Raw genomic sequence first — 22,656 nt, forward strand, 5'->3', positions numbered from 1 at the left:
CAAGTCGCTTCACCTCTACCGGTCAATTTCCTGAACTCCAAGATGCAGGAGTTGGATTGTTTGGTCACTAAAGCCCCTTGCAGTTTTACACGTCAAGACAATTTACAAAGGCTAGCACTGGCTCCTTCAGTCATGGGATCTATGTAAACTATTAAAATGATGAGGTCTTGCCTTTTAAAACTACAGTTAAGGGAAAAGCATTTTCCCTTCTTGGCCCTGGGACTATAAATCATTTATTGTGCTAAGACATGCAAACAACTGACACTGGACAACAGAGTTTGTTCTTTGCATTTGACATGCCACATTAAACACTAGATGGGTATGCTGTTTAAAAAAAAGGTGAGCCATCTGATTATATTTTCTCACTTATTGAAATTAAACTGAGCTTATAATTAACATCCGATTAACAGCACCAGTTGAAGTACTTTAGTGTTGTTTTTTTCCTGAGGAAGTAATGAGTGATTCTCTTCTAGTGGCTTTATACTTCTGGAAAGGTCAGCAAAGTCCCCAGTTCAGACTCTTGCTCCCACATCAGCTGATTCATTGCAAATCCTCAAAGAGCAATCTCCTTATATAATTTTCTCTTTTCCACAGTGGTCACAGTTCTCTAGCCATATAATAAAAATCATGCAAATCTGAGTTTGCTTACGGTAAAGACAGTCTTCTTTGAATAGGGGGACCAATGTTCACTCACATCAGTGCAAATGGAGCTTGATGCGCTGTTTTTCGATGTGACTTTAGCTGAGCTGCAATCAGCAGAGGCTACGATACAGATTGCTATACTTCCAGGTCTGATTTGTGACAACTGTGGCATCTAATTGTGTCCTCAGTTCTAGATTTAGCAGCTTCTCTAGCTTTATTCTTTTGTCCAGCCACTGAATATGATTTTATGTACTCTTAGCAATCAGTACATTTAATCTGGATTTTCTTTCTTATTCAGGATTCAAAATGTAACCCCACAAATTTCAGATAAAGTCTAAAACAGATTTTCTGTGATTTATACGCATCAGTGAGAAATATAGGATTGCATGTATATCTTTATAAACACACACACACACACACACACACACACACACACACACAGAGGGACTCTATGGGCATACATACAAACGTCCTCCCAAATTGCTTTTTCTTTGATAGGTTTGATAACAATGCAAAATCATATATTCTAAAAGGTTTCTAATTCACATTACCATCATAACAATATAAATAATTAGTACTTATCACTAGGCTAACTTAGAAAGGATTCAAACATCCATTTTAAAACCCCTTTAAAATTTTCTTGCTTTTTATCAAGGATTCTGCAGAATTAAAAATAATGTTTACTTTATTATCTTTAGCTTGCATATTTTTATGTTGATTTCAGAAAATTGTGGCCATTTTCCACACTCCATTTGCCTAGAGCCTTGGACGCTATTGAAATATTTTTATTTTTCACAGATATTACTTAACTTCTGGGATGTATACATATCAGTGATGAATGAGTTAAATTTTCCAATGTTTAGGTGCTGGATGAAATCTCTTTCAGTTGCTAGAAAATGGACCAGAAATTTGCACTACAAAGGTCTCTCCTTGAATTGCTCCTTTACCATTCTCTTCTCTATCAGTAAATCTTAGATGGAAAATTTCTCAACATGGGAGAAATTAGACTTTAAATTTCCACTTTATATTTCCACATTAGGAAGCTGAGGATAAAGAAGAACAGGAAATGGAAGCAGAGAACATTAAGAATGCAGAGAAAAATAAGTCATGTGACTCTATCAAAATGATGATGACACTGGGAGTCATTCAATTAGGTCTCCATGTTAAGAATAATCTGGTTTTTGTTTCTCAATTTTAGAAAAAAAGAGATAAGAGACAACAATAAAAAGTGTAGAGTTGGGGTTTAGTTAAGGAAAAAAAGGAAAGGGAGGGAAGGGGAGGCGCCCCTTACCACTCCAAAGGAATCACTGCCGATTTTACACACACCTACTGTCATAGAGTGAGGGATGCAGGGCTCTGTAAAAGTCTCCATCAGAGAGCGCGACAGTGAAGTAGGAGAGCAAGGATGTTTTCCAAATTTTCTCATTAGTAAGGGCTAAAACAAATAGGGTTGGTCCTCCATTTACCAGGAAACTAAATAAATTACATTATGTCATTCCCTGAAACACTCTGATAACCAAGCTTCCTTTTTATTTAAAAGTGGAACTTCTGTAACCCAACAGGGGGGAAAAACAGTCTGTATTACAATTTTGACATTTTCATCTGTTTATTTTTCTTTGAGTGGGCAATTCTATCCATCATTAGCTCACAAAAACTAGCATACGTAGAACTGAAAATCACATAAGGAAGCAACAAAAGAATAACAACAATAATAGTTCCAACAATGTAAGTGGCACTTGGTCATTTTTATGGATGTGAATATTGAGGTATTAAAATGGTAGAAAAGAGCAGGAAAGAGGTTTTTGTCCAAGATGGACCATTTTAAAGATAGCCTATCATGGGACTTAGCACTGGTAGAGACCTGGAAAGGGCTCCCAAGGTGAAATGCATCATCACTTCCAGCCTCCAAAACAGGCTGTAAGTTAAGCCCAGCTTTTGTCTTTTGAATCATTGGTAAGGATGTTTTTGGTCTCTCAGCTACTCTCTCAGCAAATCAACCCTCTAATATTTAATGAGCAATGAATATATGGAGAACAAAGTAATCTTAAGATGGGGACGAGAAACTGTATTTCTTTACTTCTATTTCTTCCTGTTGTCTCTGCTACTTCATCTTTTCCCCACCTAAATAGAGCCACGGGAAAAAAAAAAAATCAAAAGTACTTTTGTTCACAGGATTCCTAGTTTATGGCCAGGGCCATCCTTGGGATACTTTTTGCATAATCCTGATATAATACATTGTATTTGGCACTGAAATCAATTGGTTACTAGTCTACATAAACTCTATTCTATACAAATATTAGGAAGGGGAGCAATCTGGAATATATAGTAGCAATTAACAAATTAGAGATCATCTGCTAATATGTCAGAATGCATAGGCAATAGCCTGATGGGGTGGTCACGGGCATCACATGGGACAGCATGTGTGAAAGGACTCTACATGACAAAGCACTTTAGACATCAAGGTCATTATTATTGTTGTTATTATGGTATAGCAACTGATACAGTTTGGGGAAAATAAACCCCAAGAAGGCAAAAGCTCTGGTCAGATTAAATACAAGGAATCATTTCCTCTCCATGTCTAACAGTTGGCACTTGGCAATGATAATGAAATGTGTGGAGAGACACAACTTGGGCCTATAAAATAGAAATTTGAATATACAAATATATATTACGAAGTATGGTAGGATACAAATTGATGTAAAAATATGCTTTGCTTTCCCTGTTTCATGATTTTAAAAAGCATAAAATGTTGTGTTGTTGAAGCAGAGTTAGTAAACCCTTTTGGTTATGTTTTAAGAATGTTTTCACAGTCTATGTTACTACAGTGTTGGTATCTTACTTGTTGAATAGCTTTCTGAAATATTTAGCACTCAACCAAAAATAACTAAACATTAATACAGATCATTCTAGTAATATGTTTAGTTATATTTTGGGCGGTAGTAAGAATGGAGTGATGAGAGTAGAAATTCAAAAAGATTTGCTAGTTAGCTCATTTTGAATGAAGTGTTTGAGATAGTCAAGTAATCCCGGTGGGTAGGATGTCCATATCTTCCTTGTGAATTAGGAAATGGCCTGAGGCTTTAGCTGTAGGAGGTACTGTAGGAAGATGGTAAGTCAGGAAGAGATTCCTTTCCTGCCCCCAGGCCAACTAGTTACTGTGGCAAGACCCTTGTACCCAGAAAGCATTTCTTGGGTCAGTGTTTGACAATCAACCATTCTTCAAGATGGTGGAGCTGCTCAGGTTCAACAGACAGCAGAGTCAATAACCTTGCCTCATGAGACCAAATCCCAGGGCTTTTGGAAATTACTCACTGTCCAAGAATCCTGGGCAACTATCTTGAAGGATAATCTTCCCATTTCTTAGGTCACTCTTGTCATGTTACTGGCCTTTATTTCAATTCCAGTTAGATTATAAAGTGCAGTATGAAATGTTGAACCTTCAGAAAGAACATAATGAGCACAACTACACTCCACGGAATCCCAAGTTCAAATTACTGGCAGAATCACCGTCCATATCTGAGAATGTACAGAAACTTGATCATCATTGTTGTTGCCTTTATCATCACCAGCATCAGCATCATTAGCATCACAGTTGCAGTATCATGATCATGTCAAGTGGTGTGGCAAGGTCAGAAAAGCCAACATCAAGACACTGTCCAGTTTGGGTGTGTAAATATTATCCTGTGTTTCTTGGCCCATTTAGCAAACACTTTCTTTTCAGTGATAAACCTATGCCCCCCATATGGGGCATGTTCATGGAGAAAATATTCATCACATTCATCTCTTCCTTGTTCATAGTAATGGTAGGGGACTTTTCTATACCCTTCTGTCCTAGAAAAGAAATAAAGAAAAGGAGAGAAAGACTGAGATGAAGAATGAAGTATTCATTTACAAGACTCCATTATGTGCCCAGTAAATGCATTTACTTGCAAACCCATGCATGATTCTTGTCCATGAACTCACTTAAAAGCTATTATACATAAAAGCTTTTAGGAAGACATACCAGATCCTTAGTGCCTTAATAAATCAAATAAAATGTATATATCACACCAATTACATGCAAAAATATAGCTACCCTTTGAAGGAGGAAATGGTGTATAATGGAAACAAACTTTGGATAACCTGATTGCTCTTGCAGAGCTTGAAGAAGCTTAGTGATTTTTCAGAGTAAGATATTTGGTTCCTCTGTGCTCCATCATGCTTATAGTTAGGGTAGAAATATTTGATTATGAGGATTGTGGCTTAGTTACCATTTTGACAATATGATTATAATGCTCTCTGAATTATATTGTGCCCATCGTTGGTAGGGAAATATATTTCATTACCTTCATGAAGCATGGAACGTTTGTTTTATTATCTACTTAGAAACTATCCTACCAGCAGGAATATACTGTGGATAAACATACCCATTTTAAATAAGAATCTGGCAGATTACTCACTTAGTAGTGAAATATAATTTCCAGGAATTCTCATTAAGGTATCAGCTTCTCTGAGGCTTCAGGACATTTTGTCCTTCAAGATCAAATACAACCATTGAGCAGACAGCCATCTATCGACCATTAGAGCAGCGGAAATGACAAATCTACTTTGCAAATTAAATAACCACGAACTTGTTCTGTATTTCCAAGCCACAAGTCCCTGATATGCCTCAGACTAAGGGAAAAATGTTCCTTCTGACATTTGACATTAGACTGTGGTAAATATTTTTCTTTTTTATCATCCCTAAAAGTCACAACTTGATGCACTGACAATAAAATGTCATGTCAGCAAAGAATGCTGGGAAATAATTGTTGCTTTATCTGTTTCTCAGATTTATGGTATTAAAATGAATTGTGATATTTTGACAACATATCAGAATTGGAGATGCATAAAAATAATTTCCTGTGATCTTACTTGCAATAGGTGTCATTTATCATCCCGTAGACGTGAATGCCATAACAGGCATCCATGGCCAGAATGAAGGTAAACCAACCCGTGCTGAGATAAGAGCCAGACTGGACTCTGTAGGCGGAACAAAAACAAACAATGACAAACAAAACAAAACAACACAGAAGACATACACAGAGCAACAGCAAAGTGTGATGAGAAACGGGCAACATTTTATCAAAAACATAGCCTTTGTTATCAGGAAAAAACATAAGGAAACTTGACAATCTGTCAAAGATACACACTTATTTCAAATTATCTCTGAATAATTTATAGGCATGCTCTCACTCTTAGTACCTTAAGCCTAGAAGCTATGTTGTATGGAAGAGAAGCCAAATGGTGAATATCTGGAGTCAAATAACCCTGCTCCCTTCAGGTGAAAAATAATTTAGTTGATTTCCCGTAAGACACAAATTAGTACTGTATATCAGAGGACAGGTTTTCTAAAGTTGCTTGGAGCCCCGATGGGAGCTGAGTGATAATGGTGTTATCTTACTTACCTGGACATGTCACTTTCTCTGAGGCTTGCTAAGTGAAAATTGGGTGCAGTGCAGGTGAATGACTTGGTCTGTGAAAGCATCTGAAAAGTTTTCCTTCACTGTTTTCCAGGCATCATGAGACAAGAATTTTCCTTTGTAAGACCCATCATACCAATCTCTTTAATACGCTGTTATTGAACACCACACCTACCCTGTGCCCCTCACCGTTGTAGGTGCCATGGATGCAGTAATTATCACAAAAACCAAGGCTTTTGTCTTCCTGCAGGCCAGAGGATTGGATCTGGAGGTGGCTATATTATAAAGGTTGATCAGGGAAGGCCTTTTTGATAACAGAAGCAAAGATCTGGGAAAAAAGGGGGTGGGAGAGGGTGAATGGGAAGAAACCGTGTAAGCCGTAATGGAAAGGCAGCCTCACGTGGGTAGCCTTTCAACGCCCTCTTGGTCACATAAGAGTGGGCCTTGGGCCCGGAACACTTCCTTACCAAGGAGTTCTCACAGGCTGTGCCGGACTTATCACCCTGTGTGTGAATATCTTTCTCTGTTTCACAGTCAAGGTGTACGCATTTGCTTAAGTGTCATATGACACATGGCTAACCTCACTGCTATATCCAATTCCTTTAAAAAGGGGATGGGGTCTTTTGTTCTGTGGCACAAGAGGGTTGCATGCAGGCCAAGAGCCTGTGTCAGCTGCTGGGAGGGACCTGCTGGCTGTGGGGGCCCGATGCCCACTATTAGAGCTGACCTTGCTCTATCTCTTCTCTGTGTGAGGATAGCATTTTTCCATCCAGTGCTTGACTGTGTTGTGTTTTCTTTTGTGACTCCAATACCAAGATACAGTGGGCAGAAGTGTTTGGACTTCTACTCCTGGTGATAAGCCACAGATGCCCCTTGCTCAACAGACCGTATGAGAGAAGAGTGTCCCAGGAAGTGTTCCATCTCACAAATAGGAGGAGTGTGCTTGGTATGTTTAAGGAAGAGGTGGGAAGTACGGTAACTGAAGGGGGAGAGTAATTAGTTAAGTCCTGACTGGAGGATTCTGTCAAGTTCCAAATGGTTCAAGGGAATATTTGATCTCCGTATTTGTCTTTAGCCAAGACAACCCAATCCATCCAATACAGATGATGGCCTATCTGCTTAAAACTTTCCCCGCAGGGGCATCTGGGTCACCCAGGTTGCTTGGCCACTGAGTAGCGCCACTGTCTTAAAAAGACTATGTTTCCTATCTTCCATCTAGCTGTCTTGGTAAACTAGAACATGGCCGGCTCTTCTCCTCCAAACCAACGCTTCACCACTGGTACAGCACTCCAGCCAGTAATTGTTCCCACTGATGTCCAATATCCTTGCTGCCGTTCTTCAGGACCAAGCCATCAGTGTGCTACAATTAGGACCCTGAATCTTTTGATTCCTTTTTAAATTTTATTTATTTATTTTAAAGAAGATGTTGGGGGTAGGAGTTTATTAATTAATTTATTTATTTTTGCTGTGTTGGGTCTTCGCTTGTGTGCGAGGGCTTTCTCTAGTTGTGGCAAGCGGGGGCCAGTCTTCATCGCGATGCGCGGGCCTCTCACTATCGCGGCCTCTCTTGTTGCGGAGCACAGGCTCCAGACGCACAGGCTCAGCAGTTGTGGCTCACGGGCTTAGCTGCTCCGTGGCATGTGGGATCCTCCCAGACCAGGGCTCGAACCCGTGTCCCCTGCATTAGCAGGCAGATTCTCAACCACTGCGCCACCAGGGAAGCCCTGATTCCTTTTTTTTAAACAGGCACCACTTGGTATCAAATCACTTAAAACAGGCAAGCATTTCAGACACACAGTGGGGGTTGATAACTGGATTTTTAACCTTTATTTTCATCGACTTTGGTTGATTTGGAAGAAGAAACAGACCCAGAGCATTTATATCCACCCCCTCTGCCTATTTGTCACTGAGTCTGAAATGCCGCTATGTAAATTGACTTCCTTTGTATCTCCCGGTGTGTCTTCTAAATGGAAAACATTCCAGAAACAGGATCCCATTAAGTTACACGCACTCTCCTCTGTGATAGGAACACTAGAAGCAGCATGGGTTAGAAGCAGGTGCCAAACGGGTGGGAAGACACAGCACAGGGAGGGGAAGACACAAAAGAGCAAGCTGGCTTAGAAGAGAATGGAACCTGCAGTCAATCCTGCATTCTGGGGTCTGAGGAGGAACAGCGATGATGGGACCTGCTTAAAGCATCATCTGCTTAAAAAGTCATTTGAAAATTGGGAGAGATCAGAAGAACAGAGTCTTGACTAAAAGTTCCCAAATCGAAACTAGAAATTTTATCTATGTACTGATTTTTTCCAGTTATTATTCCTGCTGAATTGTATTTTTCTCCCTCTTCTTGCCTTTTCCTTCTACTTTTTCTACCTTCCAATCCTCTCTATCCTTCTTCATTACTAGGCTGACCAAGCACTAGTAGAGATCACTAAAAATTACAGCATCTATTTGCACATGATGAGAAAAGACAGGTCTCACATATTCACCCATTTGTTCATTATTTTCAACAAACATTCATTGTGATCCTATTATATGCCACTGACTCTGCTAGGAGCTGGTGATGAATATGGGATATTTTCTTAAAGAGCACACGGTCTAGTGGAGGGAGGCACACATGTTAACACAATTAGTCACAATGAGTGTAACAAAGTGGAGTTTCAGAGTCGGTACCAAGTGCAGTACAGAACAGAAGTGAGAATGTCTGGTTTCCCATTCCAGCTGTGCCACTACTCAAATGTCAAGCTTTGGACAACTTATTTGGCCTCTTTGGGTCATCTTTGTTTCCTTGTCTCTAAAGTGAGATAGTTCAACTAGTCCTACCTAAGGTTTCTTCTCATTTTAAAATCAAATGATTCTGCAATCATCACCTTCAGTGGTCAATCTGTTTTATTCTTTAGCCCTTTGGCAGTTCCATGTTCCATGTGTGTTGGATGGGTAATTAACAAGCATATTAATTGATCAGGTCACATTTAATGCACACTTGTGTGATGGGCATGCCACTAAATGCCTGGGGTGTATATCGAAAGGGTATACAGTTTTACCTGGCAATGGTAGTGGCTACAGTCACTAAATTTTGGAGGGAGAAGCTCCATCTTTTCCTCTTTCACACGATTGCTCATGGAAGGTGTTGGAATGGCTAAGACCAAAGGCACAGCCATAGCATTGAGGGTAAAGCTTAATTTGAGTGAGAAAAAAATCTAAATTAGGGCAAATTGTTTTTCTTTTTATGCATTTTTCCAGGAGCCAGTCCCTCCACGGAGTTGCTGTCAAGGACCAAAATAATATTAGAGCCCTGGAACAAAGGGGGGATCATTTGTGTGACATATGGACCCCTCCTCTGCAAAATAAGCTCTGCTGGCTCACTCTGATCCAGCCCAGATATTCATGTCTGAGAGTTCAACAGCCAAGCTTTCAGAACAGAACCCCATAGGGTACAACTGTCAAAGTGATTTCTCTACATATTTATCTTCTCTTTACCACAGGAAAAGAGGGTCAGGAATTTCAGGGTTTGGCATCCGGTCAAAGATCTTTCCATCTCACCACCTAATAAGGAAATTTTTACATTTCTGATGTTGATTACTTTTAAGCCTAACCTAATTTATTTTGTTTCTGGATAGACATCATAATCATTAGCTCAAAAGCTCTTCAAGCAAGCTGTGTTGCATTTGATTCAGACTGGGAGGTTCATACTGCCCAAGTGCCCTGTCCTACAAACAGCACTTAGACAGTTGCATTTTTTTCCCTGGTGCCTCTGATATATTTGGGATGTGATATCATGTGAGGTTTCCTACCGATAATACTTGCTGGGGCTAGCAAAGTGGTTTCTTCTCAAAATACTCAGAGCTAATGTCTATATAACGATACTTGCAGTGGAATAATGGCAGCTGCTGGATTAATACAGGAATTCTTCTGAATAAATGTCCTGATGATCTGGGTCCCTAAGGGAATTCACTGGCTTGGATGGCATTGTATCTGGGAATTCTTGTAGCTGCACCATTTCTAAACTCTCCTGCTGTGTGGGTGTACTAGAAAGGAGGAAGTATAAATTATACACCCTAGGAGACCTTTGGAGGTTCAATAAAAACAATAACAAAAAGACTTGAGCTGATGTACATGAAGTTGTTTATGTTTTTCAGCTTAGAGAGACCTAGTGATAACCATCAGATGCCTTAAAAAATTCTAAAAGGGTCTCTTCTGGGACCAAATATTGTCTTGTAATTTGTTACTCATGCACGCAACACTATGTACCAGCTGGCCATCAGCCATGGCACTTTTTATACCTTCCACATCTGGGGATCGATAAAAACAATTATTGTCATCTACAAATAAACAATCAAGATTCCCATAGGGATGATAAGAGAATTTAAGCCCCTAATTCAGTACAATAAGAAAGCTTAAATTACTGCAGCAGAATAATGAGCCATGCAGGGGAAAATAAAGGCAGGAGTGTTAAAAGGAAGCTATCAATCATTTGTTTCCACCGGCCAAGCTTTGCATCCCACTGCTCCTTGGTAATCAAGATAGTTACCACTTGGAAACTACTTAAATTTACTTGCTCATCTCTTGGAAACATGATGTTGTCAACACCTTGATGTAGCACATGCTTGAAGGCATATCATTTAAAATATGATCTTTCATCTAGTTTATTACCAATAAAATATAAGCTACCATGCCCCTTGATGTTTACCCCTGTTCCTTGATGTCTAAAGGCCATTACATGGCCACAGGGATTCGTTGTCTGTCATGCTGGCCTTATTTTTATCAGTCTCAATATTTGTGGCTGTCAGCATCCTTCATTCACCTGCACGCTTGCTTCTGAGCATGCTCCCTCACCTTCTCCTTTCTGGAAACATATTATGAAGCATTTCTTTCCTATTGCCTGGCAAGCTGAAACTTTCTAGTGAGTGACATTTCCCTGTGGGATAATTTCAGGGGAGGAACTGAGGACACAGAAATGGTTACTTTTCAAAAGAAAACTGAATTACATTGAACTTATTATCTATTCACAAGATATTCTAATTATTGAGCACCATTAGCTCAGTGACTTGGGTTCTGAACTCAAGAAGCTTATACTTTGATGGGCAAAATAATAGCACTTTCTCTATATTACGATTTTTTAATCTCAGCCTATTTTATTTTATTTTTATTTATTTATTTTTTTGCGGTACGTGGGCCTCTCACTGCTGTGACCTCTCCCGTTGTGGATCACAGGCTCCGGACGTGCAGGCTCAGTGGCAATGACTCACGGGCCCAGCCGCTCCGCGGCATGTGGGATCTTCCCGGACCGGGACACGAACCCGCGTCCCCTGCATCGGCAGGCGGACTCTCAACCACTGCGCCACCAGGGAAGTCTTCGGCCTATTTTAAATGAGACAGTTCTCTGTTGTGGGATATGTCCTGTGTAATAAGTTCTCTTTCACATTTCACCAGATTCCTCTCTGTTCCAAGCTCCCCTGAGCCCAAAGAGGGCAGTAGACTTCTTGACTCCCTGGTGTGTAGTCTTTGGCTCAGGGGGGGTTGCCATGGGAATCTCTCTGACCCCAAATGCAGGCTCTCCAGGCTCTCCTTATCTACAGTTCCCAGTCTGGGTTCTCACTGTCCCACTGGCTTTCCTCACCAGCCAAGCATCTTACTTCCTTCTCCTTCTTGACAAGTCTATCTGAAGCCATTCAGGTTTGCTCAATACTGAATTATTATCTTATCTTTCAACACAGCCCTAGGAATCAGCAAATTCACTTGGCCTGAACCCAAAGGGCAGGTTATAGCCTGCAATGGGGGACGTACAATGAGGAAGGGAAACAAGTGTCAAGGAACAAGGATGCAGAGTCCAGTTGCCTCCATCTCTGTGCCTGCCTCTTCTTCATGGAATGGTTCCTTTGGGGGCCTTTGGTCCTACTGTTTCTAATTCATTTCTTCCATGAGCTAATGCAAACAAGGTCTGGGGCATTCCAAGCGAAAATTTCAAAAACATAATAATCATTTATTAAAGCCCAGAGAAGATCCAGACCCTCCCAACAATGGAGATTTATTGGACAGCACGACATTGGCAGCAGTTTCTGAAATCTGCTCTACTCAGGAGCAAAAAGGAAATTTTATAAAAGAATTAATCAACATTTCATGTCTTGTTTTAAAACTGTTGGATCTCAGTTCTCTCATCACTATACTATACTGGCAGGATAAATAAAAATAGAAAGTAAGTTTCCATATACCTTCCTAGGGAGACGGAATACCTGACAGAATACAGATTATTCAATTAAAAACATTCTTCCCCCATTTTTTTTCAAAAGCACATGGATAATGAAAGCATACATTTAAACAAAGAGACTGGCCAAGAAAAACAGCTGGTGATTATCAGTAGCACCTTGGGATTCAATCTAATATTGTGAACCAGTCTAATGAAAGGAGAGCTCAAAGTGTGGAAGCAATTTCAGCTGTCCCCAAGTCATATATTTTTGTATGTCATTCGACAGTCGGGAGCTATGGTAATACTCTGGAACTGGCCCATTGTATTAACACTGTATATTGGTACTATCTGTCAATGGGACATGCCCAGCAAATCTTTAGGCAGCAATAACTTTCTGCAAATCAGGCGGCAGAACTCCCCATCTTGGCTTGAATCATTTGCAAATGGACATAAACTTTTCAAATGGATAAGAACATCATACTGTGGATGATTCCTAAGAGAATGCACCAAATGAGAGGAATCTAGGCCTGGAAAATAATGAAAAATGGACCATGGGTAGATGGAGAAAGCCATAAATCTTAGAGGACTGTACTACCATCCCAATCCGCTAATGCAAAATGCCTGTGCTAATCAGTAGGCTCTTGGACTGTAAATATAACAAATAATTTTCTTGCCGTAGAATCAACAGGACTCTATGACTAGTGACGCATGCAATGAAATTGTACAAAAGGAGCATAATAAGAAATGACTGTGTTCTTTTCAAAATGTACATTTAAAAGTAAAATAGTATAGCTCCCAAAGATATGATTTATGACTGCTGTAGAAATAGCAGATACCACTCACAAAGTTTACTTTTTTCATTCATCTCAGAAATTAAAAGGTTATTTTGCTCTTACCCTTGGGCTTTAAAGCCCTCTCAACTGGAAAAGTTGATTTCTGGGATTTCATTCAATTTTTTAAATGAACCAATGGAACCTCAGGTATGGCAAGGATGGATAGTGGAGATCTCTTTGGGCAACTTCATTAAGGCAGGACTGGTTCCATAACCATTCAGTATTGGCTGAATTGTATCCCCTCCAAATTCATATGGTAAAGCCCTAACCCCCCATTGTGATGGTGTATCGAGATGGGGCCTTTGGGAGGTAATTAGTCATGAAGGTAGGGCCCTACTGATGGGATTACTGCCCTTATGTGAAGAGAAAGAGACAGCAGAGCTCTCTCCTTTCATGCTATATGAGGACATAGCAAGAAGGTTACAAGCCAGAAGGAGAGTTCTCACCAGAAACTGACCATGTTGGCATCTTGATCTTGGACCACCAGCTTCCAAAACTATCTGAAAATGAATTTCTGTTGTTTAAGCCACCCAGTATATGGTATTTTGTTCCAGCAGCCCAAGAAGACTAAGGCAATGGGTACTTCTCAGGGCCCTCCCCTGACAAACCTGACCTCTCACTGTATTTTCCAGGACTTCTCTTCCTGAACTCCCATGTCTAGTCACATGGGTCCATTTATGACTCCTTAGCACATCTTGTATGTGTCAGCCTCTGTCTTTTTTTTCTCTTGACTTGTGTACATGTTCCTTCTTCCTGAAACGCTCTCCCCATGACTTCTGTTTCTAATCTTATAAAGCTTTGATTCCCTCGTCCTTTCAAGAAAGATTCGCTGGGTGCACTGTAAGTGTGAGGCACTGCGCCAGGCACTGGAAAGACCAAGTTGCCCCTGATCTCAAATCAGGGTCAAGGGAGGGAGACAGACTCGATGACTATTTTCAAAAATAGGGTTATCAATTCCCCTGTGAGTGCTATGAGAGTACTGAGGGAAGAGCAACAGACGCCGCTGGAGGGAATTGGGAAAGGTAGGATTTGAGAGCTGAGCTGCAGATTAAGGCTAAGGAAGCACACCAGGCAGAAAAAGGAGCAGAAGGAGAGCCTTTCAGGCAGAGGGAATGGGCTGTGCAGCTGCACTTGAGGAATGAGACTAACGGGAATACAGGGTAGCTCTGGTCTGTCCTCTAATCTGGAAGAAACCTCAAAGCATCATCAGTGCTTAATTTCCATAATAAATTATTGGTTAGAGACAGGATGCATAAGTAACACTGACTTATTTTTTTCCCCTTACATTATGTTTTGAAATATTAGAGATATCTTGATGTTCTGTATAGCTAGTTTTTTCAGCTGAAGGAAATTTATGGATCTGGAGAAAAGTATCTAGGGGGAACATTGGCAGAATTATATTTTTTCTTCCTCGTTAAATTCTTCATTAATTCAGAACTGAGAAACGTGTTAACAATATATGACTAAGAATAAAAACAATTAAAAAATGTGTGAGGCTATTGGAGGTACCCAGTGGTGTTCATCTGTGTTATAAACTAAGTTACAAGGCAGGAGCAAACTCATCTAATCTCCACGTAGTCTCCAAGCCGACTTCCTCAGTACACACCTGAAGGCTCACAACCTGTTCCACTTAAAAGGGAAACAGTTTTTACAAAAACATTTAATTTACTGAGTTTGCTTTTTTTGTTTTGTTTTGTTTTTTTAATTGGAGATGAAAATGGATACCACTGCTGCTTTAAGGACATGAACCCTTTGAAATACCTTCCTGGTCTAGAAATGCTGAGCTAAATGACTTCCACAGTAACATCTCCTTTACCCAGTGAAGCTTCTGGGAGAAGGGATTACACTATGTACACTAACACCTAACCTCCACTCTGAGTAACTGTTGCCTTCCCTGGATCTCCAGTTTTCCTAAATGGCCCATAATTTTGAGGACGTGAGGTATTACGGATAGTCTGTGTGGGTTCTAGTTTCAGACTATTCAAGCTACCATAGAGGCCCTTGTCTCAAAAACAATAGATTTTCTGTCAACTTTCCTGTGATAGATTGTATTGATCGTCTCCTCCTTGAACATGGCTTGCTCATGCGTCAGTAACTTTCCTGCCTTACAACTTTAGGCTTGGCCAAATGACTTACTTTGACCCATGGACCATAAGTAGAAGTGAACATTGAGACAGTTCTCAGTGGAGATTTTAAGAAGTGTCACATGGTTCCCATTTCTTACACTTCTTCCCTCCATCATGAGAACAACACATCCCAGGTAGAGGGTGCTCCTTCAGCCTGGGTCCCGTGACGCAGATACGAGCCCAAAACTAGAGCCAAGTTCAGCTAACCTAGCAGAGCTATAGCTCATCACAGACCTGTGAATACTAAATAAATGTTCTTGTAAGCCACTGAGTTTTAGGGTTATTTGATATGCAGCAAAAAGCTAAGTAAACATTTTTTGATAAATAATAACTGCTATTATTTATGGAGCATTTATATGTACTAGGCATTGTACCAAGAGCTGTACATAGGTCATTTTATTTAATTCTCACAACAACCCCATCCTACAGGGAGTATTAATATCCCCACTATACAAATGAAGGTTTGGGGAGATATAAAGTACTTGCCCAAAGACAGTCATATCAGAGAAATCAGGTTCTTAACTAAGTTCTTCCTTGGTTACCGTCATTCTCAGTATTGCCTGAGGAGGTATCACATGTCTGATAGAGCAGTCATCAAAAGACCTCAATGCTTCTGGTTCTATTGTTAACTCTCTAGGCAATCTTGAACATGTTGCTTCTTCTAGGGCCACATTTTCTTTTTTTTTTTTTTTTGGTGGCAGAATAAGAGGATTGACCTAGGCAGGCTTAGGGTCTTTCATCACTGAAGTTCTGTAATTGTAGTTACAGTAACATAATCCATGTTAGAGAGATTATAAATGTCTAGCTGTATTTTGGCAAAGAGTTATTATCACCACTTTATAGATTTGTGTTTATAGCCTCACCATTCAAAACACTTTTTAGAATTTCAGCCATGGTCATGTTCAAACAATAGCTTTAGGCCACTGATGTAGATATGTACATTAACTTTAAAAAGAAATAAAGGGTATGTATGTCAATCCCAATCTCCCAATCCATCCCACCCCCCTTCCCCCCTTGATATCCACACATTTGTCCTCTACATCTGTGTCTCTATTTCTGCTTTGCAAATAAGTTCATCTTTACTGTTTTTCTAGATTCCACATATACGTGTTAATATACGATATTTGTTTTTCTCTTTCTGACTTCACTCTGTATGACAGTTTCTATATATACACTACTATGTATAAAATAGATAGCTAATGAGAACAGACTGTTTAGCACAGGGAACTCTACTTAATGTACTGTGGTGACCTGAATGAGAAGGAAATCCAAGGAAGAGGGGATATACATATACGTGTGGCTGATTCACTTTGCTGTACAACAGAAACTAACACAACATTGTAAAGCAACTATACTCTAATTAAAAAAAAAAAAGAAACGAAAGAAAGGAGGAAAGGACAAGGGAAGGAGGGAGGGAGGGAGGGAGGGAGGGAGGGAGGGAGGAAGGGGTAAGTCCTGAAAATAAAGATCAAGTTCCTAGATTTACTTCATTCCCCAGGCATGGCTTCCTTTCAGCCCTTAGGTTCTGCAACCTTGTAATAAATTGTCCTCTTCGGCTTGTGTCAGCTGAAGGAGGCATCTGTTCCTTGCAACCAAAGATTTGAAGTTGGATTGGTTGACCTCCAAGATCCTTTCTAACATAATCAGTCTATTTAATACTCTAGGTATAAATAGGGGCTTTGCTTCTACTGAATCCTTAATTCTTATTAACAATCACTATCTGATCTGATCCAAGTCCTATACTTAGGCTTAAATAAGTTGCTTCTTTCTAACTTACCCTTCAACTTATCTTGAAATCATGCCCTTCCTAAATTGACGTGGTCTTCAGTATTCTGAATGCTAATCACCGTCTCTACCTAAGGCATAGGTGCCTGTTCCCTGCTAACCTGATAAAGGTAATTAAAGGAAGGTTTTGGCTTTCTCTCCTATTTCTCTTATCAGCAATTCCCTCTGCATATACTTCCCTAAGACTAAGGAGAAAAAAAAAAAGGAAAGATTGTAATCAGGTAGGAGAATATCTAAATAGATAAAAGACTTTTTCCTGCTACTTGAAGTTTTTAGAAGAGAAAAGAAAGGACTCACTTTCCCTTGGCTTTTTTTTTTTTTTTTTGCGGTACACGGGCCTCTCACTGTTGTGGCCTCTCCCGTTGCGGAGCACAGACTCCGGACGCGCAGGCTCAGCGGCCATGGCTCACGGGCCCAGCCGCTCCGCGGCACGTGGGATCCTCCCAGACCGGGGCACGAACCCGTGTCCCCTGCATCAGCAGGCGGACTCTCAACCACTGCGCCACCAGGGAAGCCCTCCCTTAGCTTTTTGACTTCACTGGAAATTGAGTTAAACCAAGCTTTTCCTTTAGAAATAGTTCTAGCACAGAATCAGACTCAAACTTGCTTCTGACAAAAATGAGCCCTTGTTGACATACAGCATTATATTAGTTTCAGGTGTACAACATAATGCTTGACATTTGTATGTATATATTTTGAAATGATCACCACAATATATCTAGTTATCATTCGTCACCACACACAGTTTCAGAATTTAAAAAATAATTTTTAAACAACTGAAAAGGATTAAGACAGGATTTAACAAGGATTTAAGACAGAGACTTGAGGTGGTTTCAACCCATTGAAGGAGAATTGGGTATCCACGCTTGATGCTAAGGTCTCCAATATCACTGGGATCATCATTAAACCACCTTCGTCCACAGCCAAGCAGCCAGCTACACATAAAACTGAAATTAAAAAAATACAAAGCAGCACTGACCTTCTTCTGATTAAGAAAGACCAATTTTTCTGCCACTTCCTGCCTATCTGAATCTATTATCGCTATTCTGAGTTACACGGCTCAATAAATCCTGAAATAAATTATTTTGAGGGGAATATTTATTTTCAATAGGCAAAGCTAAGCTGTACCCCCATCATCCCCGTCTATTAAAGTTGTTTTTATTTGGCTCACTAAAGATAATTCAATTAGAAGAATAATTCAATTAGAAGAGGTCAGAAGTAACAACTGACATATGGGTCTTCAGGGACTGATAATTTGAGTCTCCAACTTAGAGAAGGAGGTTTTATTTGTCATTTTTCCAATAGGCTGAGATTCATTGACTACCTTATACACAATACCTTTGCCAAATTATAGTCTATCATCAATGTGTCAAACAGACACTTATCTAGTTCTTCTACTCCAGTACCAGCTGATTCCTAAGAGGGGCATCTGTCTGCGCCAGAAGAACACCCGAATTCAGGTGACTTAGTGATGGAATCTTCCTTGAAACAGTCAAAGCTCATGGTGTCTCACCTATTAAACAAGATGATTGTCCACTAAGGTAGAATGTTATTCCAATTTAATTCTGCCCAGGAATTTTAGTCCTAAGAAATCCATTGTTCTCTCTATTCTTGAGATGGGATAGGGTTTGAAAGCTCTCCAGATTTTCCAGTTGAGCTAGATTCCTTGCCTAGTGAAGCAAAGAATTTCTTTCATGGAGGTATGTCTTCCCATAGCGTTGATACACAGGTTGGCTGGCAATCTGGGGAAACGACCTGTGTGTCTGCTGCTTACAGTAAATCTGTACCTGTGAAGTCCTTCTGTGCACACCCTCCCCATACCAAAACTTCTCCTGTACAAGGTCCTTTTATCTAAGGACGATCTTTTTGATCAGAGAAAAGGTAACGGCAATAATTCCACTCTTCCAATCAGAAGAGATAACTTTCATATGACTCTGGAATTCTTCTAGCCCAGTAATTATTTTCCTTATTGAAGTATAGTTGATATGCAATATTGTTAGTTTCAGGTGTACAGCATAGTGATTCAGTGTTTTGCAAATTATATATATTCCATTATACAATGATTATTACAAGGTGATTACAAGATAATGGGTATAATCCCCTGTGCAATAGAGTATATCATTGTTGCTTATTTATTTTATATACAGTAGTTTGTATCTGTTAATCTCTTACCCTTAATTTGCCCCTCCCTCGCCCGTTTGGTAATTAAAAATTTGTTTTCTATGCCTGTGAGTCAGTTTCTGTTTTGTATATACATTAAGCCCAGTAATATTGTTGATCCAGAGTAGACAAAATTTCATAAAGTGGGAACTAGAACACAGAGCAAAAGCAATATATCTTAGAAGATGCCAGGAGAAATGCAGAATAGAACTTAGAAAATTCCTCTTATTTGAGAGCATCTGACTGAAACATGAGAATGTTTTTAGCTCCACAGATTTTCCTACATTGCAACAGTCACAAAATGTCAGAAATCTCCACTCCTAGCTATAAAAATGAGAAGGACACAGGAAAACAGTTGAGAAGATCCTCCACCTTGCATATTTGCTTTCACCAGCTGGTGGTAACAGTGTATGCCCATGTTTCTGACTAAAGGGGCTGCAAAGAAGTGACGAGAAGAGCTACTGAACTCTGAAGGCTGTCGAACAGCAGCAGTAGATGAACAGAATCGCTCCTATTTTTGGAGCCCACGGATTGGCTTCCCTTCATTCCTCTCTCTTCCCCTTACCTCTGCTTAGTCTTGTGTCCATAATCATGCCAAGAGGATGAAAATAAATACATAGTTGTTTTTTGTAGAGGGGAAATATGAGGCATGAAATTTTGTGAAAGCTTCACCCCAAAATAAGAAAGTAGGTTGAAGGAAGCTGCCTTCCTTCCTTATGAACTGGTTAAAGGGAACTGGTGAGTGATGTCGACCAGCTCCCTCTCCATCTTTGCAGCCACAATCCTTGTGCTCCTAGGCTGAATATTCTAGACACTTCCACCATTTTTCCACTCTGGAAAAACTCTTTACTGTCATCAGAGGCCCAAATCTCTGATGTGATGATTGTGATTCCACAATCCTATTCCTTCTCCCAGGGGCATCTTTCTTCCTATGCAGTACTGGGATCCCACTCTCTACACCCAGAGTCCTGGCTCCACTTCCCAGCCATAGCCCTGATTCCACTCTCCCTAGAGGCATTGTTTCCATCCTCTGCACCTTTTCCCAAGCTCCATTTACCACCACTTCTACTGACAATGGATTCTGATTTTATTGTCCTGGGAGTATAGTCTGGGTATTCGTACTTAATAAAAATTTTTTTAAAAAAAGGGGGTTCCTGGGTGATTATAATGCGATGTGTGTAGCCAGGGTTGAAAATCACTGCTATAAATTTTTGTTAGGTTTGAGGATTCTATTAGAAGTTGAGTTCCACTTTATTATGAATTAAATTGGCTTTTGAGGATTGGCCTGAGAATCTAACCACTGTTTTAAAATTTGTTTCTTTAGGAAAATATGTCCCAATTTATAAATAGCTGACTTGCAAACTGACTGGAAACTTGCCAGTGAAGGAATGCTGGTAAGCAAAGGTATCCTGACTTTTTTTGAAAAGTTTGTTTATTTATTTAATTAAAATATAATTGATTAGTATAGTTGATTTATAATATTACATTAATTTTAGGTGTACAGCATAGTGATTCAATATTTTATAGATTATACTCCATTTAAACTTATTACAAAATAATGGCTATATTTCCCTGTGCTGTACAATACATCCTTATTGCTTATCTATTTAATACACAGTAGTTTGTATCTCTTAATCTCATACCCCTGTCTTGACTCTCCCTTCTTCCCTCTCCCCACTGGTAACCACTAATTTGTTTTCCATATCTGTAAGTTTGCTTCTATTTTTTTAGATACACTCATTTATTTTATTTTTTAGATTCCACATATAAATGATAACATACAGTATTTGTCTTTCTGTGTCTGAGTTACTTCACTAAGCTTAATACCCTCAAGTTCTATCCATGTTGCTGCAAAATGCAAAATTTCATTCTTTTTTATGGGTTGAATAATATTCCATTGTGTGTATAAAAATGTATCCCATCTTAATAACTATGTCTGGCACACATTAGGCACTCAATTTGTCCAACTTAGTTGAATAATTTTTGGAAGGCAGGCTGTTCCTAAGTAGAAATTGCTAACATTTTTCCCCCAAGGAATTTTAAACAGTTTACCAATGTTTTCTCATTGATGATGTAACAGAGGTACTTACTGATATATCTAAGGATATACCACATGTCAGAGATACAACCCAAATCATCATGCAAAATTTGGTAAACCTCACATGTACCCCTTGTATCCATTTACCTCCAGAATCAGGTTTTCCCCCAGCTTTACTGAGATATTGATGACACATAACATATGAAAATTTAAGGTGTACAACGTAATGATTAGTTACACGTACACACTGCAAAATGATCACCACAATAAGGTTAGCTAACATTTCCATCCCTTCATGCTATTACAATTTGTGTGTGTGTGCACACGTATACGTGTGTGTGTTGATAACATTTAAGACTTATTCTCTCAAAATTTTTCAGGTATATAATACGTTATTGTTAGTTATAGTCACCATGCTGTGCATTAGATCCCCAGCTCTTATTGTCTTATAATTGAGATAGAATCAAATGTTAAAATCCTTCTTTTAGTCAGTTGACCCACAGCTCAGCCAAAATTCCGATTTCACCTATCAGGATTGAAATGTGCTCTGTATTTTTTATAAATAACAAATCATAGCACAGCGGTGGCCATACATAGCATGCCAAAGAAAGGAGAATAAACAAAGATGGGGCTCCAAAAGGTGGGAAGATGTGTTTTTGTAATTTATTGGACCCACAGTAGACATATCAATATCAAGAGGTGTATTCACTGTTAAATTCCTGAAATCATGAGGTAAAATATCAATTTACCTAAGTTAATTTTAGTCTTTTGAATTTTTCACTGCAAAGCAAACCCTCAGAAAATTAAGTGTCATTTGTACCTTCCTGAAGTCATAAAGCACATGCTTAATGGAATCTCGTGGCAATTAATGTCTTAGGTCATTCTACAGGCACAGGGAAGTCTCTTTCCTCCCTGATTTTGGCTGCCATCAGGCACCCCTCTTGCCACTGTTGCCTCCAGTTTTGCAATCAACAAAGTCCAGAAAGTGACATTTGCATACTGACGCCGTAGGAAAAGCTTCCTCAGTCTTCCTGTCAGCACAAAGCTCATTCAATTATGTTCGGCCTCAGAAGTGCTGTTTTATTTATCAGAAGGCCACTTTCCAGTTTTTAAATGGCTCTGGACCTGCCACTTCTTTGAGCCACGCTGACTGTAAGAGCATTTGTCATTCACCTCGAGCTGTGCTTGTGGCTAGCAATCATCCATAACTAGTACGCTGCTAACAGGATTCATGCATGAGAGACAGTGCCCAGCCTTATTGAGAAGCCTTTCTAAAACAAGCTGGCAGCTGCTGATTTGCACATTGCAAGAGAAGAAAACCTAAGTGCTCGCAACTGTGGTGCTGTGAGTACTGTTTCCTTCCATTCATAGTTCGAGAATTAACGGTGATATTAACGCAGCCAAGAAAGATGTCAGATAGTAGACTGCTCCAGCTCCTGAATTA

General features: G+C 39.7%; 1 protein-coding gene across 1 annotated transcript in view; it reads right to left on the minus strand.

Moving 5' to 3' along the window:
• Positions 1-4,286: 4,286 nt before the first annotated feature.
• The window catches only part of ST6GALNAC3 (ST6 N-acetylgalactosaminide alpha-2,6-sialyltransferase 3), a gene marked incomplete at its 3' end in the record, with an annotated part of 339,913 nt that continues 321,543 nt past the window's right edge, over positions 4,287-22,656 (minus strand). Inside the window, exons 3-4 of the mRNA XM_082863423.1 lie at positions 5,536-5,643; positions 4,287-4,473 (exon numbers count right to left, since the gene is read on the minus strand). Coding sequence (XP_082719549.1) covers positions 4,287-4,473; positions 5,536-5,643 — 295 coding nt within the window. The remainder of the gene's footprint in view (positions 4,474-5,535; positions 5,644-22,656) is intronic.

This window comes from Leucopleurus acutus (genome assembly GCF_964270905.1).
Source record: "Leucopleurus acutus genome assembly, chromosome: 2".
Lineage (NCBI taxonomy): Eukaryota > Metazoa > Chordata > Mammalia > Artiodactyla > Delphinidae > Leucopleurus > Leucopleurus acutus.